This window comes from Colobus angolensis, unplaced genomic scaffold (genome assembly GCF_000951035.1).
Source record: "Colobus angolensis palliatus isolate OR3802 unplaced genomic scaffold, Cang.pa_1.0 Scaffold71, whole genome shotgun sequence".
In the NCBI taxonomy this organism is placed as follows: Eukaryota; Metazoa; Chordata; class Mammalia; order Primates; family Cercopithecidae; genus Colobus; species Colobus angolensis.
This window is the reverse complement of record NW_012120821.1, coordinates 11,061,899-11,076,493: the sequence shown is the minus strand read 5'-3', so window position 1 is coordinate 11,076,493 and position 14,595 is coordinate 11,061,899. Positions and strand designations below refer to the sequence as shown.

The 14,595-nt window shown below is 42.0% G+C and overlaps 1 protein-coding gene across 4 annotated transcripts in view; it reads right to left on the bottom strand.

The window, feature by feature from the left end:
• Positions 1-363: 363 nt before the first annotated feature.
• Positions 364-14,595, bottom strand: part of FBXW2 (F-box and WD repeat domain containing 2) — a 36,323-nt gene continuing 22,091 nt past the window's right edge. For all 4 annotated transcript variants that reach the window (XM_011927412.1, XM_011927415.1, XM_011927413.1 and 1 more), the window contains 3 exons: positions 13,823-13,909; positions 12,433-12,602; positions 364-5,957 (listed from right to left, as the gene is read on the bottom strand). In XM_011927412.1, coding sequence (XP_011782802.1) covers positions 5,669-5,957; positions 12,433-12,602; positions 13,823-13,909 — 546 coding nt within the window. In that variant the 3' untranslated portion in view covers positions 364-5,668. The remainder of the gene's footprint in view (positions 5,958-12,432; positions 12,603-13,822; positions 13,910-14,595) is intronic.

Sequence of the window (14,595 nt, the reverse complement as noted above, 5' to 3'; positions counted from 1 at the left end):
GTGCTGGATAGACACATCCTTGGGTAAGAGAGAGGAAGACTATTCCAAGGTCTGGAACCTACAAAATGGGACATTTACCCACCCCACCCCTTCATTTGCAACTATTCATGAAATTCACCAAAATTATTTCCTAGAGTTTTACTTCTATTGTTTTGCGTTTTGGATTACCTTCAGAAATGGTTATACTGTTGAGTTTACCTTCTAGAAGATGTAGAAACAGTAAAAGAACAGAGCCACCTCAGATCACTCAAGGGACGTTCCATTTTCAAAAATACACTGACTTTTGAAAAGTCCCTGAATTGGTTGGATAAAATGTCTGAAGCAGTTGTGGGGAAAAGCAAGACAAGTCTTAACTACAGAATATATTTTTAAGGAGATGCAGCTTTATTACTTTCAAGTACAAACAATAATTTGGACTTGGCTAACCAAATTTGCCTAATTGAGAGAATCTGCTTTAATGTACAGATATAAATGATTTATAGTTAGCACAATCACTTATGGGTAAAAAGAGTGCTTCGATGATGCAAGAAAATAACTTCTCATCTTACAGACATCTTGTTCCACAATCACTCCACTATTTGCTTAAGCAATCCCTTCTTCCACCTACCCCACACAGTTCAAATATAAACTTTATCTCACGCCCTCTAAATCACAACATACATCAAATTAGTGAAATATGAGTTGATTACTTTTTCCGCATTGCTACAGATGTTGGATTGGTGACAGAACTCTCTCTTCAACCTGAGCATTCTCATCAAGTACACTAAGTCCAAATCAGTGAAATATGCCTGTTCACCATCTGAGTACAAAGACGCCAAAACATGATGAGCTTTTATCATCTGAATTAGTAATTTTCCAGGGTTGAATATTAAAAACACATCTTTACTTGGTTGGGCACATTTATGAAGAATAGAAGTAGCTGAATTCTTTAGGCTGCAGTAATTAAGTGGGTTTACACTGGTCAGGATTGAATTACTAAACAACTGAACTGTTCCAGGGAAGACCAGAAACACTGAAACATCCTGACAGCAAAACAGCTTTCTGCACTGAGCGTGACCGTTCAGTCTGATGAGGCTGATGGGAGTGGTGCAAAGACTACTCAGTAATCCATCTGAGGATTTATTCCGAAAAAAGTTTACTTTCCTAGAGCAGGCATGGGGAACCTTTGATTAGAGACACTGCCAAAAATGGCTAATGGGCATTTTGTCAAAAAAGTGAATCTGTTCTTTTCATCAGACACTCCATCTGAGGACAGCGTAATTCTCGAGGGTCTTGGTTGTCTTAAACCAAGCAAAAGCACCTGCATAACCACGTAGGAGGGTTGTGTCAAGAAGACAGACCTAAAGGGCTTCTCCCCTATCCTGACAACTGTGTCCACAGGCAAAGGTGACAGTATGCCCTGACCAGACTGCATCATGAGTAGTAATCTGATTCTGCTCACTTCCCTACAGAGAAAGGCAAGTGGCTTCATACACCAAGGCCCACAGAAGGAGGCACAGAAAGCTATAAAAGTGATGTTGGGGCTGGGTGCAGTGGCTCATGCCTGTAATCCCAGAACTTTAGGAGGCCGAGGTGGGCGGATCACGGGGTCAAGAGATCGAGACCATCCTGGCCAATGTAGTGAAACCTCGTCTCCACTAAGAATACAAAAATTAGCTGGGTGTGGTGGCGGGCGCCTGTAGTCTCAGCTACTCGGGAGGCTGAGGCAGGAGAATTGCTTGAACCCAGGAGGCTAAGGTTGCAGTGAACTGAGATCATGCCACTGAACTCCAGCCTGTGGACAGAGCAAGACTCTGTCTCAAAAAACAAACAAACAAAAAAGTGACGTCGGTAGGATTCACCTCTAGGCAACCTGGAAGCCACACCATAACAACTTCAAGTTGCCAGCTGGGTTTGGTCAAAGAAATGTGTAAAGCCAGGATTCACTGTCCTTAGCTGATCCTGTTAGATCAAAATGCCTAACCTAATACAAACAATTTCTTCAGGTCTAAAATACTGTTTCCGAAAGTATTTCTTTTGTTTTACAAATGGAGAACCCTAATCATTTTCCTATGAATACTAGAACGATTATATAATCCTCATTCAAACCTCACCAAGTGTTTTCAACAGCCAGAACACAGCAATTTTTAAACTATGAAAAATGAAGTGCAAACCTTACAATTCAATAGCAATGTTGCCCACGTTTCACTCACGAACAGCTATCCAATTGCATGCACCTTCCTGCAGAACTTCTTCCAAGTCCAGTCCTTCCACTGGAGGGGCTTTCTTCCTATTTCTCCAATAGGTCTAAAATGTCAGGTTAGAGTCAGATTTGGCAATGTGTTTTACTTCAAATAATGGAGCTGGAGGAAACTACATTCCTTTGGAATGATGACAGAATCTACTAGAAACATCACACATCCACTCAGCTCTCCTGGATCCCTGTCCACACCATGAAGCCCGAAGTTGTTATGATGGCCTTTATGAACCTGAGAGAAGCCCCTTGCTTCCACCACACCACAGTGCCACCCAAGAAATCCAATCCTTGTAAGAAAGGATAGGGCTTATCTTCTCATGACTTAGAATTTTTCAAAAATGAGAATATTCACAAAAGAGGGAAAGGCAATTCCCTTCCCTATGCACTAAGGAAGCCAAAGTCAGTGTGTGCATGAGCTAGTTCTCAAAGGCAATAAAAGGAGAGTAAGTAATAGTTTTAGTTATCCCCTACCCACTTCTCACTCTGACTCCCCACTTTGCTTTCTTCTGCAAAAAGGATGAGCTAGTTTTCCATTTTTATAACTGGAGACAGTACAAATATATCCAGCATCTATAAAGCAGTTAAATAAAATCTCAGGCCAAATAAAGGCCTCCATAAGGAAGAACAGACATTAGGACTCCAATTACTGCCCAAAGTTCTGCTGTCAAAATCCAGCTGCATGATGATGCCACTGCACTCCACCCTACTGTATAACAGAGCAACACTGCCTAGGAAAAAAAAATTCCAGCGGCACCAAGTACCACCTTGATGACGTCTATATTCACCACTAAAAACTGAAATAGAACACACTATATACAGCTTCAAGTTTGTCACTTTAATAAAACTTTTCCCACAAATAATTATAATTACTTGCTCTTTGAAGCTACTGGATAGATCTGAGAGTGGGGGTGGGGGTGGGGATGGGCATTAGATCAGTAACAGTTACCTGTTCAGGCTCAATAAAAAGTAAAAACTCAGCCAGGCGTGGTGGCTCACGGCTGTAATCGCAGCACTTTGGGAGGCCAAGGTGGGTGGATGACCTGATGTCAGGAGTTCGAGACCAGTCTGGCCAACATGGTAAAACCTTGTCTCTAATAAAGATATAAAAATTAGCTGGGTGTGGTGGTGGACGCTTGTAATCCCAGCTACTTCGGAGGCTGAGGCAAGAGAATCACTTGAACCTGGGAGGCGGAGGTTGCAGTGAGCCAAGATCGTGCCATTGCACTCCAGCCTGGGCAATAAGAGCGAAACTCCATTTCAAAAAAAGTAATAATAAAGTAAAAAGTCATTTACCTTCATCATTGCCCAAAGTCTCCTGGGGCTTCTGCAAAATAGATTCAGTTGTGATTCTGGTTCTATTTCTAGGAGTACTAAGCAGAGCTCATGCACAGAACTCAATGTGAGATGGATTAAACCCAGATTTTATGGGATGGGGGTCCCTTTGCTTAAACCCCACAGTTTCAACATGGATATTAATGATACCTGTCCTTGAAATCCACCATTAATTTCTATCAACTTCACAGCACTCAGAGGTCCACAGTCTGGCTCTATACTAATGCAGATTCTGGAAGAGACAGGTCCCCACCGTAGAGTTTACATCATTCTCAGCTCTGCTAGCAATACTTTTTCTCACCTGTAAGATGGATATGCTTTATACTGCAGTCAGCAAGAAGCTCATGTTCCCAGACATAAGCTATCACTGAGGTTCCAATTCTTATGTTCATCTTCAAACTACCTTCCTGTTGGTCTGTGAATGAAATACGTCCCTCCCCACCACCCTTGTAATACAAGGGAAGACAGCTGAAGAGTGGCTGAGATTTTTCTACTGCTTGCTCCCTCTACTCTCTCCCTGACTGTGGCCACTAACAAACATTACCACTGCTGAACCACAAAATTACCTACCTTTAGAGAGGGAGGACAACACAAACTGGCAGCCCAGGGACATGTTTTGTTTGGCTCACCTTATTTTAAATTTTCTTTAATCAGTTGTAACGTTTTAAAAATCCAGGATTTCAAATAAAAATCTGGATTTCTAGCTCCTCCTGAAACAATCTGAAGACCTGCCAACACTGGGCTTCTTTCTCCTAATGATAAAACAGAGCTGAATAACTGCTCTATTATATCAACTTTCCAGGGGACAGCACAATCTTCCCCAGAACGTTTTACTCATTTATGTTACCGGCATGGCTCCCTTAGGCATTTGGGTGCGTGAGCCCTAATCTAGGACAATTCCCTCATTTAAAAAATGAAGAAAATGATGGTATTAGAAGAGAAAGTTAATCTGCCTGAAGCTGCAGATTAAGTTAGAGGCAAAGAAGGAAGTTAAATTGGGTTCAGGTATCCTTCTAATATAGCATACTGTGTCCCTATTTAAACCATGGCTTCTATCAGCATTTCTTCAACCAATTACTTAAACTGTCTAAGTGGAATCAGTTATATTTTCTACATTTCCCTTTTATTCATCCTTTTCATATAATTGATGTTCTTACAGAAAACTTTTTATCAGTCATTTCATTTAAGTATTATCCTGCCGGAAAGAAATCATGAATCAGGGATCAGACAAAAATGCATTACCAACTTTTACATATTTCAGTAGGTGAAGGAACAGAAAGAATCTTAGAAATCACTGAGCTTAATACTTGGCTGTGCAGACAAGGAAGCTGGGACCCAGAGAGGCTGCAGAATTCCTGGGTAACAGGCCCAGTCTCTAACCTTCCAGCTCACTGCTCTTTTCTGCTATACCAGGGCACGGCTGTGCAGTCATCCAGGCTGTCAGGGACTAGCTTCCCCAACATGGAAACAAAAATTACAGAACTTGCTCACATCTTAAACATGGCCAACCTTGACTCTGCCAAGACATAAGGTTTAGAATGAGTTGCTAACAATCAATTTACAGATCAGATTTGCACTGGAAGACAGACTTTCTTTAGAACTGGTATTTGGTGGAAGTTTTAACAGTGGCTCTTATAAAAGCTAAACCCCGTGTAAGAAAAGTTGCTGTAACAACATCATAGCACCTTTGCTTCAACTTCAAAAGAAAAAAAGGCTATGGTAAAAAGCTTTAATAACACACAATGTGATTTCATAGGCAACCAATTAGCAGATTAATGGATCATAACTTTCTTTACTTAAAACCAATACTCCACTCAAGAAAGATGAACCCAAAATGCATCCTCTTACACTGATCAACTTAACTAAGTACAAATGAAGTCAATGGTGTACCCCATTAAGCATGCTGCGTTGTATGTCAATAAAACAAGCCCTCCCCCACCCCGAGCCCTGGCCCCTGGCAAACATAGATAAATGATTGTGCACTGCGTGATGATACCATTAGGTGAGAACTTTGGTTCATGCAGTCGGCTGCCACAGAGGTTGCACCCAAAACCCACAGCCCCGGCACCCAAAGTCAGTCAGCGGTGGTGGCTCATGGTGTCAGCCGTGCTCCTTCCACAACACCAGGTGAATACTGTGGTCAGGCATGCTGGTGGCAAAGACCAAGCCCGTGTCATTGTGCCCATCCAGTCCATTCAGCCAGGATGCTTCGCCTGCCAGGAAGCTTGAGCCTCTCTTTGACTTCCTGTACTCTGGCAGAGGCCAGCGACTAATCAGGCTCTCTGTCCGCAAGTCCATGATGTACAGGTAACGGTTGTCAAACAGCAGGGCAAAGATATCTCCAAAGCCAAGCAAGGCCAAGTTTGCTATCTCAGGTATCTTGATGACCCTACAAGGATGAGAGTTAGGTACTGTGAAAGAAGGCAACTTTGCTTCTGTTTATGCTACTGTAATCTTTTCTGGAGATATTTAAAACCAGTATTAAATTCAAGCAAATTTAGAGTTAAATGTTTTTGATAAAAAGTAAAATATAAGGAGAAAAAGCTCAGCCCACTTATCAAAAAGCTGGGGGTGGGGAGTGGGTTCAGTCATTATATAATATTGGCATAAAAGGGAAAGGTAGTGTTTGATGAAAGTTTTTTTTTTTTTTTTTTTTTTTTTGAGATGGAGTCTCACTCCGTTGCCCACACTGGAGTATAGTGGCGCGATCTTGGCTCACTGCACCTCCCAGGTTCAAGCGATTCTCCTGCCTCAGCCTCCTGAGTAACTGGGATTACAGGCATGCGCCACCATGCTCAGCTAATTTTTTGTATTTTTAGTAGAGATGGGGTTTCGCCATGTTGGCCAGGCTGGTCTCGAACTCCTGACCTCAGATGATCCGCCCGCCTCAGCCTCCCAAAGTGCTGAGATTACAGACACAAGCCACTGCATCCTGCCTGATGAAAGTTTATAAAAATACAAAACATCCATCTAGGCTAGAAAGGATCTTACAGATAATATTTCACTAAACATTCTCTTTTTAAGCTGTGAAAACCAAAGCCCAGGCAGAGTAAATACGGCTAAACGTTCACAATTTGTCAGTTACCAGTGAGAAGTAGAAGGCAAGAGGTAACTCTTACCACTAGGTAAAAAGATGTATTCATTAACTCCTAGAATACTGGAACATCCTGAAGCCCAGAAGAAATCTGAAAGCCAAGTGACTAAAGTGCTACTCTATTCAGCAGGCAGCAAACAACTGGGTTTCTCTCTAAAAACAGTAAAGGCTGAAAATATTTAAAGTTTCCCAAATAACTAAGAAACATTTATTAATAACAGATTCATAAGAAGTTATTATGAAAACAACTAGGGGAGAAACAACTAGGGGAAGCAGAGAAAACTAGGGAGTTGGGAGGCCAGCCCTAACTTTCTCAGAGGCAGTTTCCAAGACACCAATGACAACGGCTAGGAGACACCTAGCTAAACGGCAGCACAAACAAAAACAAAAAAAAACTTATCTTTTGTTGTCTGCGTCCTTAGTGAAGCAAAAGATTAACAAGAAAAGTTGATGCCCTCTGTGGAGGAACTAAGAGCTACCAGACAAGCGGTAGACAAATACTGCTCCATGACATATGATGGGGCTCCTGTGGGAGGAGAGTTTAGCCTAGGTTTTAAGGACACCACCAACTAGTATATGCCCAAGAGAGCAACCAGAATGGGAGGATCTGGAGACCAGGACGAGGAAAGAACAGTTGAAGGCTATCTGCTGAGATGGGGGAACGAAAGAGTTGGCAGGAATAGGGTAACTGTATATAAGCATCACTTCTGAATAGTGAAAGATGTGTAGGAGACAGGTCAGACATTATAAGCTTTAGAAGACAGAATTAGGATCAGAGGCAAAGAGCTACAAAGGAGCCAATTTCAGTCTCATAGCAGGAAGGATGGGGGACATTCAATTATCAAGCATTTACATGTGCCAGGCACTGAACTTCATAATTAACATGTCTTTTAATTATTTTTAATTTAATTTTATTTCATTTATTTTTTGAGATGGAGTCTCGCTCTGTCACCAGGCTGGAGTACAGTGGTGCGATCTCAGCTCACTGCAACCTCCACCTCCCAGGTTCAAGCGATTCTCGTGCCTCAGCCTCCCGAGTAGCTGGGATTACAGGTGCCCGCCACCACACCCAGCTAATTTTTGTATTTTTTTTGTTTTTTTGAGACGGAGTCTTGCTCTGTCGCCCAGGCTGGAGTGCAGTGGTGCGATCTCGGCTCACTGCAAACTCCACCTCCCGGGTTCATGCCATTCTCCTGCCTCAGCCTCCCGAGTAGCTGGGACTACAGGCGCCTGCCACCCCGCCCGGCTAATTTTTTGTATTTTTAGTAGAGACGGGGTTTCACCGTGCTATCCAGGATGGTCTCGATCTCCTGACTTCATGATCCACCCACCTCGGCCTCCCAAAGTGCTGAGATTACAGGCGTGAGCCACCGTGCCCAGCAATTTTTGTATTTTTAGTAGAGACGGGGTTTCACCATATTGGCGAGATGGTCTCGATCTCTTGACCTCGTGATCCGCCCACCTCGGCCTCCCAAAGTGCTGGGATTACAAGCGTGAGCCACCAGGCCTGGCATATTATCTCAATCCTCATAATGCAGTTAGGTAGAGGTATTCTCTCCACTATATTAGTAAATAAGACTAAAACATCTTGCCATGAGTCATACAGCTAATATGATGCAGGCCTAGCAAATGTTTTCTGAGTATCATAGGTGCTGAGTGCTGCCTGGGCCCTGGAAAGAGATAAGCAAGATAGTCTTTGCTCCTTAGAAGGGGAGCGCATAGCATATAACCGCCAGAGTATGTGAGAATATGTTGAGCACAAACACTCCAACGGATATAAGGGGAGTATCAAGCAATGAGCAAACCTTTCTGTCTTTTATCAGCTGGACCTGGAAGAATATTTTTTCTCTTTCTTGAAGAAGAAATGCAACTGGGCAATATGGATTGAGAGAATACTGAAAGCCTGTCTAAATTTTACAAATTCTCTCTCATGGGCATGTGTTTCTCTTATAGTTAATATCTGAAAAAAAATCTATGATACTAAGAATATCAACATTTTCTTTCTATGAAACTAAGAAAATAGTTAACAGGTGCTGGCCCCTGCTTGAAAAGCAGTCAGAGAATGAGTTCACCCTCCTAGATTGAAAAAGGAAGAAACTTCTGCTAAAAGAGGTAGCCATTTAGATGACATGTTTGAGAACATCCAAAATCAATCACTGAACACTCCCTATGGCGTGAGCCTTTGTAAACAGGTTTACAAGATGGAGTCTGATCCCAGGGAAAGCAGTAAGTTCAGATCACCTTGAAGTAAAGGGGAAACAGAGGTCCCAATATGTGTGCTCCAATGAGTTACAACTGATAACTCATCCATCATTTTCTACTTAGATGACTCATGTTCATTCACTCAACAAATATTTACTAAGAGCCTAAAGTGAGCTAGCCAATGCTGGTACCAGGATTTCGGTAGCGAACAAGACAAAGTTCCTCACACTCAAACTATCCAAAACTGAATTTCCTAGTCAAACCTGTTTTTTCTATTTCTTTACTTGCTCATTCACCCAGGTGCTCAAGTTAGGAAACGTGGCCACCATCCAATTCTCCTCCTCCTCAAATCACAAATTCAGTCACCAAGCTCTATTGATTATATGCCCTAAATTTTTCTAATTTATTTACTACTATCTGCACTACCACACCTCTAGTCCAAGATACCATCTTTTGCCTGCACTGTTGCCAACAGCTTTCTACTGATCTCCCCACATCTACTCACGCCCTTTGAATCAGTTAACCTCACATTCAACCTGATTTGTTACCACCTTGTTTCAACTTTTAAACTCTTTGATGGTTCCTTATTGTGCCCCTATCTTTAGTCACACTGAGGCATTTAAGGAATTTCCTTCAATTTCTCAAATGTACCTGAGGCTCCTTTAACCTCAGGGCCTTTGAACGGACTAGTGTCTCAGTCTAAAATTCCTCACTGTACACCCACTCCTGGTACTTAGTTAAAGCATTTATACTCAACCTTTAGAGCTCAGCCCAAATGTCTCTTCCTCTTAGAAGCCTTCCCTTACTCCACAAACTAGGCAGGGCCTCAAAGTACTCCATACTAGGCTCCTCTTAACCCAACTATTAAACAAACTGTTTGCAATTAGCTATTTAACATCAGTCTTCCCCCTCCTGCTGATCATTAATCTCCCTGAGTTTGGTAAGTACTTCTTATGCTTCCCAATGCATACCACAATGCCTGACACAAAGGTGGGTGCTCAATAAATATGTAAAGAATAAAGTAGTGGTGAAATAAACAGAGGCAAGTGCAAATTCCTACAAAAGAGATCTAAAGGAGGCTAGGAAGCCAGGCACCGTGGCTCATCTTTGGGAGGCCGAGGTGGGCGGATCACTTGAGGTCAGGAGTTTGAGATCAGCCTGGCCAACAGGATGAAACCCCACCTCTACTAAAAAATACACAAAATTAGCTGGGCATCATGGCAAGTGCCTGTAATTCCAGCTACTCAGGAGGCTGAGGCAGGAGAATCGCTTGAACCCGGGAGGCGGAGGTTGCAGTGAGCCGAGATCACACCACTGTACTAGAGCCTGGGTGACAGAGACTCTGTCTCAAAAAAAAAAATAAAAAATAAAAATAAAGGAGGCTAGGAAAAACAAACAGGAAGTCTGGTGGTAGGTCCCACATCATAACAGAAACACAAAAAATAGGTGGCTACCGGGTTAGGGCTTAAGATCTGTGAAGATGAGCTGATTCCAAAGACTGAACCACAAATACGTTGCAGAATAGAGCACAGGTCTTGACAGGTTTGTGGCTTTCACTTTGATCACTTTAGAAATGGAACCGGACATCCCTGCTGTGCAGAGTGTGGGTCCTTGAACCTAAGTAACCTTACATGCTGTACAGATAACCTAACTCAAACAATCACATCATATCTCAGACTTATTGAGTAACATGCTGTTATTCGTGCTTTGCTTCTTTTCAATTAGCTTCAAAGCTAAGTAGCCCTACCGGGTCCTAGCAATAGAGGTCAGAGGATTTGTAGTAGGTTTCAATAGAGGTTGGTTTATTTGTGTTTGGGAGGAAAAAAGCAGACACAAGACAGATTCTTTTCGGAGAAAAAATCTGAACCTGGCAATTCCTACCAGCAAACAATCCTGCAGGTTTATTATTTAAAACTATTATTCAAACACTAAAAACTAACAGAACTTTCATCTAGGACTCTAGATAGTCTCTGTATGCCACTCCGAGTCAGAAGCATACATGAGAAAGCAGATGTGGGACCAAATTAAACCCTTTAGAGATGCTAAGCATTAAAACAACTATGACATCTCTAGCTCACCTTGCCTTTGCACCTTCCCTCCTAAAATTTTCATTAAAAATAAAAACAATATTAAACTACAAAAGATGTGATTTTCCCATGGTGATTACTTGAATATTTTGCTTTGTAAAATATCAAATTCTTTCAAAACTTTATTTTCCCCTGTTTCTGATGTCCCTGGCTCTCTGGTATCGTAAGTATATGCCTATTGGATAATCCACCCATGCATGAATGGATGCATGTTGGAATAAAGTGAGAAGTGGAATGCTGGGCAAGGCCCCTACCCTGTCTCAGCTTCAGTGTCCCCATCTACAAGAGGAAAAGCTTAAACAGATGTTTTCTAGGAAAGGTTTCAGTCTTTTTTCTCAAAGCATAAATATCAATCATTTCTATAACTGATTCTGACACCTCTGAAACCTAACTGGTTAGAAATGTTGGTCTGACTCCAGGAAGACATAAATGGGGTTGTAACTTTGTGATCAGAGAGATGCGGCCCACCAAAGTTTTGTGCTTACTGTGATCAGATCCACACAAGCTGACCTCAAATAGTCATGCATAAAAACAATTAAGAGAATGTTCAATTTTCTGTACTCCTAGCAACCATGCTATGGGATGCTAACTTTGTGAGTTGTTATTAGTAAGTGTGTGCAAAATAGGTGTGAAGTACAGTAGGTTAAACAAATTCAAACAGGTTTCTTTATATGGGGCCTCTCAGACTTATTATTAATAAAGATCTGCCAGGTGGTGTACTAGGTCCTCATCACAAGCATTTCATTTAATAGTCACTTTACAGATGACGAAATTGAGCTACAGAGGAGTTAAGATAGTTACACAAAATCACACAGCCCATCAGAGATGGCACCATGTCTTAAACGAAGGTTTGTCTATCAGCAAAGTTCTCTTAATGACCACATGGCACTGGCTTCCATCAGCCCCAAACATGCTAACAGATATTGTCAATCTCCAAGAGGAGCCTATTGTATACAGTGAATCACAACATTATTTGTCTATGGACTGCTGCTTATTTATTTCTTTGGACAGAAACCCTGCACATTTTATTTTTCTCTAAGTATCTCTGTCTTTCTACTAGGCAACAGAAGGTCACTTGATGCCTAGATGCCACTAAAGTTTAACCAAGTTTGTAAAACAATGCAGAATTTCAACTGAATATGAAGTAGAACTTAAAATATTAGAACTTACGGAGATCTGAAAGGTCTTTTCATCCACACCCTTCATTTTCCAGAAAAGCATGTTAAATATGAAAGAAGTGGCTCATGACTCACACAGTCAGGCAGGGCATGTTCCAGTATGTAACTCTTTTTCATGTGCTTACTTCCTCTAAAATATTTTTCCTGAGATGTTCAGTATATATAACCTTGTTTACAAGTGATACAGTAAACATTTCGTAAAAGCCAGCTACTGACTGGTACATCCAAACATTTATTCTTGTCTTTACTACCGAACTGCAGCAGGCTTTCAAAGGTTAAGCGTGAGGTCGAAGTAAACATTACCTGAGAATATCATAACTAGCAAAGTCCCACTGGTAGAGACCAAGTGCTGAACTGCAGACAATGTATTTCCCATCAAAATGCAGTCTTGGCTGCAGGCAGATGCTTCTATCCTCAGAGACAGACAATGTCTTCAAGCACTTGCAGTTGATTTCTCTCCCAATTGGCCAAATCTACAGAAAAAAGAAAATGAGGAAAGATGAGAGATCACATCACTACAGAAAAGCTTGTCCTTAAAATGGTCTGTGTTTGCTGAAGTCAGATAGAAAGTGAAGTATACTGGAAAGACCACAGGCTTTATAGCCAAGAATCACAGGTTCAAGTCTTAATTATCCTGTGCAATCTTGGGTAAAATTATTTAATTTCTCTTAACTCCAGCTCCTGCAATGAAGACAATGCCTATCACATGGGACAGTGTAAAAGATCCAATAATGGGCCAGGCACGGTGGCTCACGCCTATAATCCCAGCACTTTGGGAGGCCGAGGCAGGTGGATCACTTGAGGTCAGGAATTCAAGATCAGCCCGGCCAACATGGTGAAACTGTGTCTCTACTAAAAATACAAAAAATTAGCCAGGTGTGGTGGTGGGTGCCTGTAATTCTAGCTACTTGGGAGGCTGAGGCACAAGAATCACTTCAACCTGGGAGGCAGAGGTTGCAGTGAGCAAAGATTCCACCACTGCACTCCAGCCTGGGTGACAGAGCAAGACCCTATCTCAGAAAAAGAAAAAAAAAAAAGAGAGAGAGATACAGTAAGAATGTGAGAGTGCTTTGTGAACTCTTTGCAATTCATTACAATAAATGAGTATTTATGTTTTCATAGTTCAGATCTAAGAATTAAGGACAGTAGGAGACATGTAAGAAAGTATTAAGAATGGGGCTGGGCTTGGTCGCTCATGCCTGTAATCCCAGCACTTTGGGAGGCCGAGGCAGGTGGATCACAAGGTCAGGAGTTTGAAACCAGCCTGGCCAATATGGTGAAATCCCATCTCTACTAAAAATACAAAAACACCCAGCTACTCGGGAGGCTGAGGCGGGAGAATCGCTTGAACCCAGGAATCAGACAGCCAAGATTATGCAGAGAGCCAAGATTATGCCACTGCACTCCAGCCTGGACAATAGAGCAAGACTCTGTCTCTAAAGAAAAAAAGAATTAAGAATAAGCTGAACATAAATTTAAGTGAATTTCTTTTTCATTTACAAATCCAAGTTAAGAAACTACATAGGACATAGAGCTAGCAAATCATCTCTTCTTCCAGTGGGTTTAAAATGGCTTGGACTAAGACGTTCCCCCTCCTCTTCTCAGAATGTTTACCCTTTGCCATACCACTTTAACTTTCTTACGTTTTCCAGTTTTTCTTTAACAAAGCAAATTAATGGAGAAAAAAACTCACCTTAATCTCATATTTGTCTGCACTTAAGAGGATGTAGTCTCCAGGACTGTGCAAGAGAGACTTGACTTTGCACTTCTGCAAAACTACCTGCAAATGTAAACCATGTTATGGAAAGATCCTTTTAATGATTCTCCTACAACGATTTTATTCTTTAAATTAAAATATGAAAATGAGCTTAAAATATGCTAGAATAGCGGCCGGGCGCGGTGGCTCAAGCCTGTAATCCCAGCACTTTGGGAGGCCGAGACGGGCGGATCACGAGGTCAGGAGATCGAGACCATCCTGGCTAACACGGTGAAACCCCGTCTCTACTAAAAAATACAAAAAACTAGCCGGGCGAGGTGGCGGGCGCCTGTAGTCCCAGCTACTTGGGAGGCTGAGGCAGGAGAATGGCGTAAACCCGGGAGGCGGAGCTTGCAGTGAGCTGAGATCTGGCCACTGCACTCCAGCCCGGGCGACAGAGCAAGACTCCGTCTCAAAAAAAAAAAAAAAAAAAATATGCTAGAATAGCTAAGCCATAGCTCATTACCAAATTAACCTCTGCTAAACGTTTTACTATTCTGTTATTAGCAGTATCTAAAAGTGTCTAATGTTAGCCAGATGAGGTGGCTCACGCCTATAATCCCAGTGAGTCGGAAGGCTGAGGTGGGAGGACTGCTTGAGCCCAGGAGTCAAAGGATGCAGTGAGCTATGATTGCACCATTGCACTCCAGCCTGGGCAACAGAGCAAGACCACAACGCTTTAAAAAAAAAAAAAAAAAAAAAAACTGTCT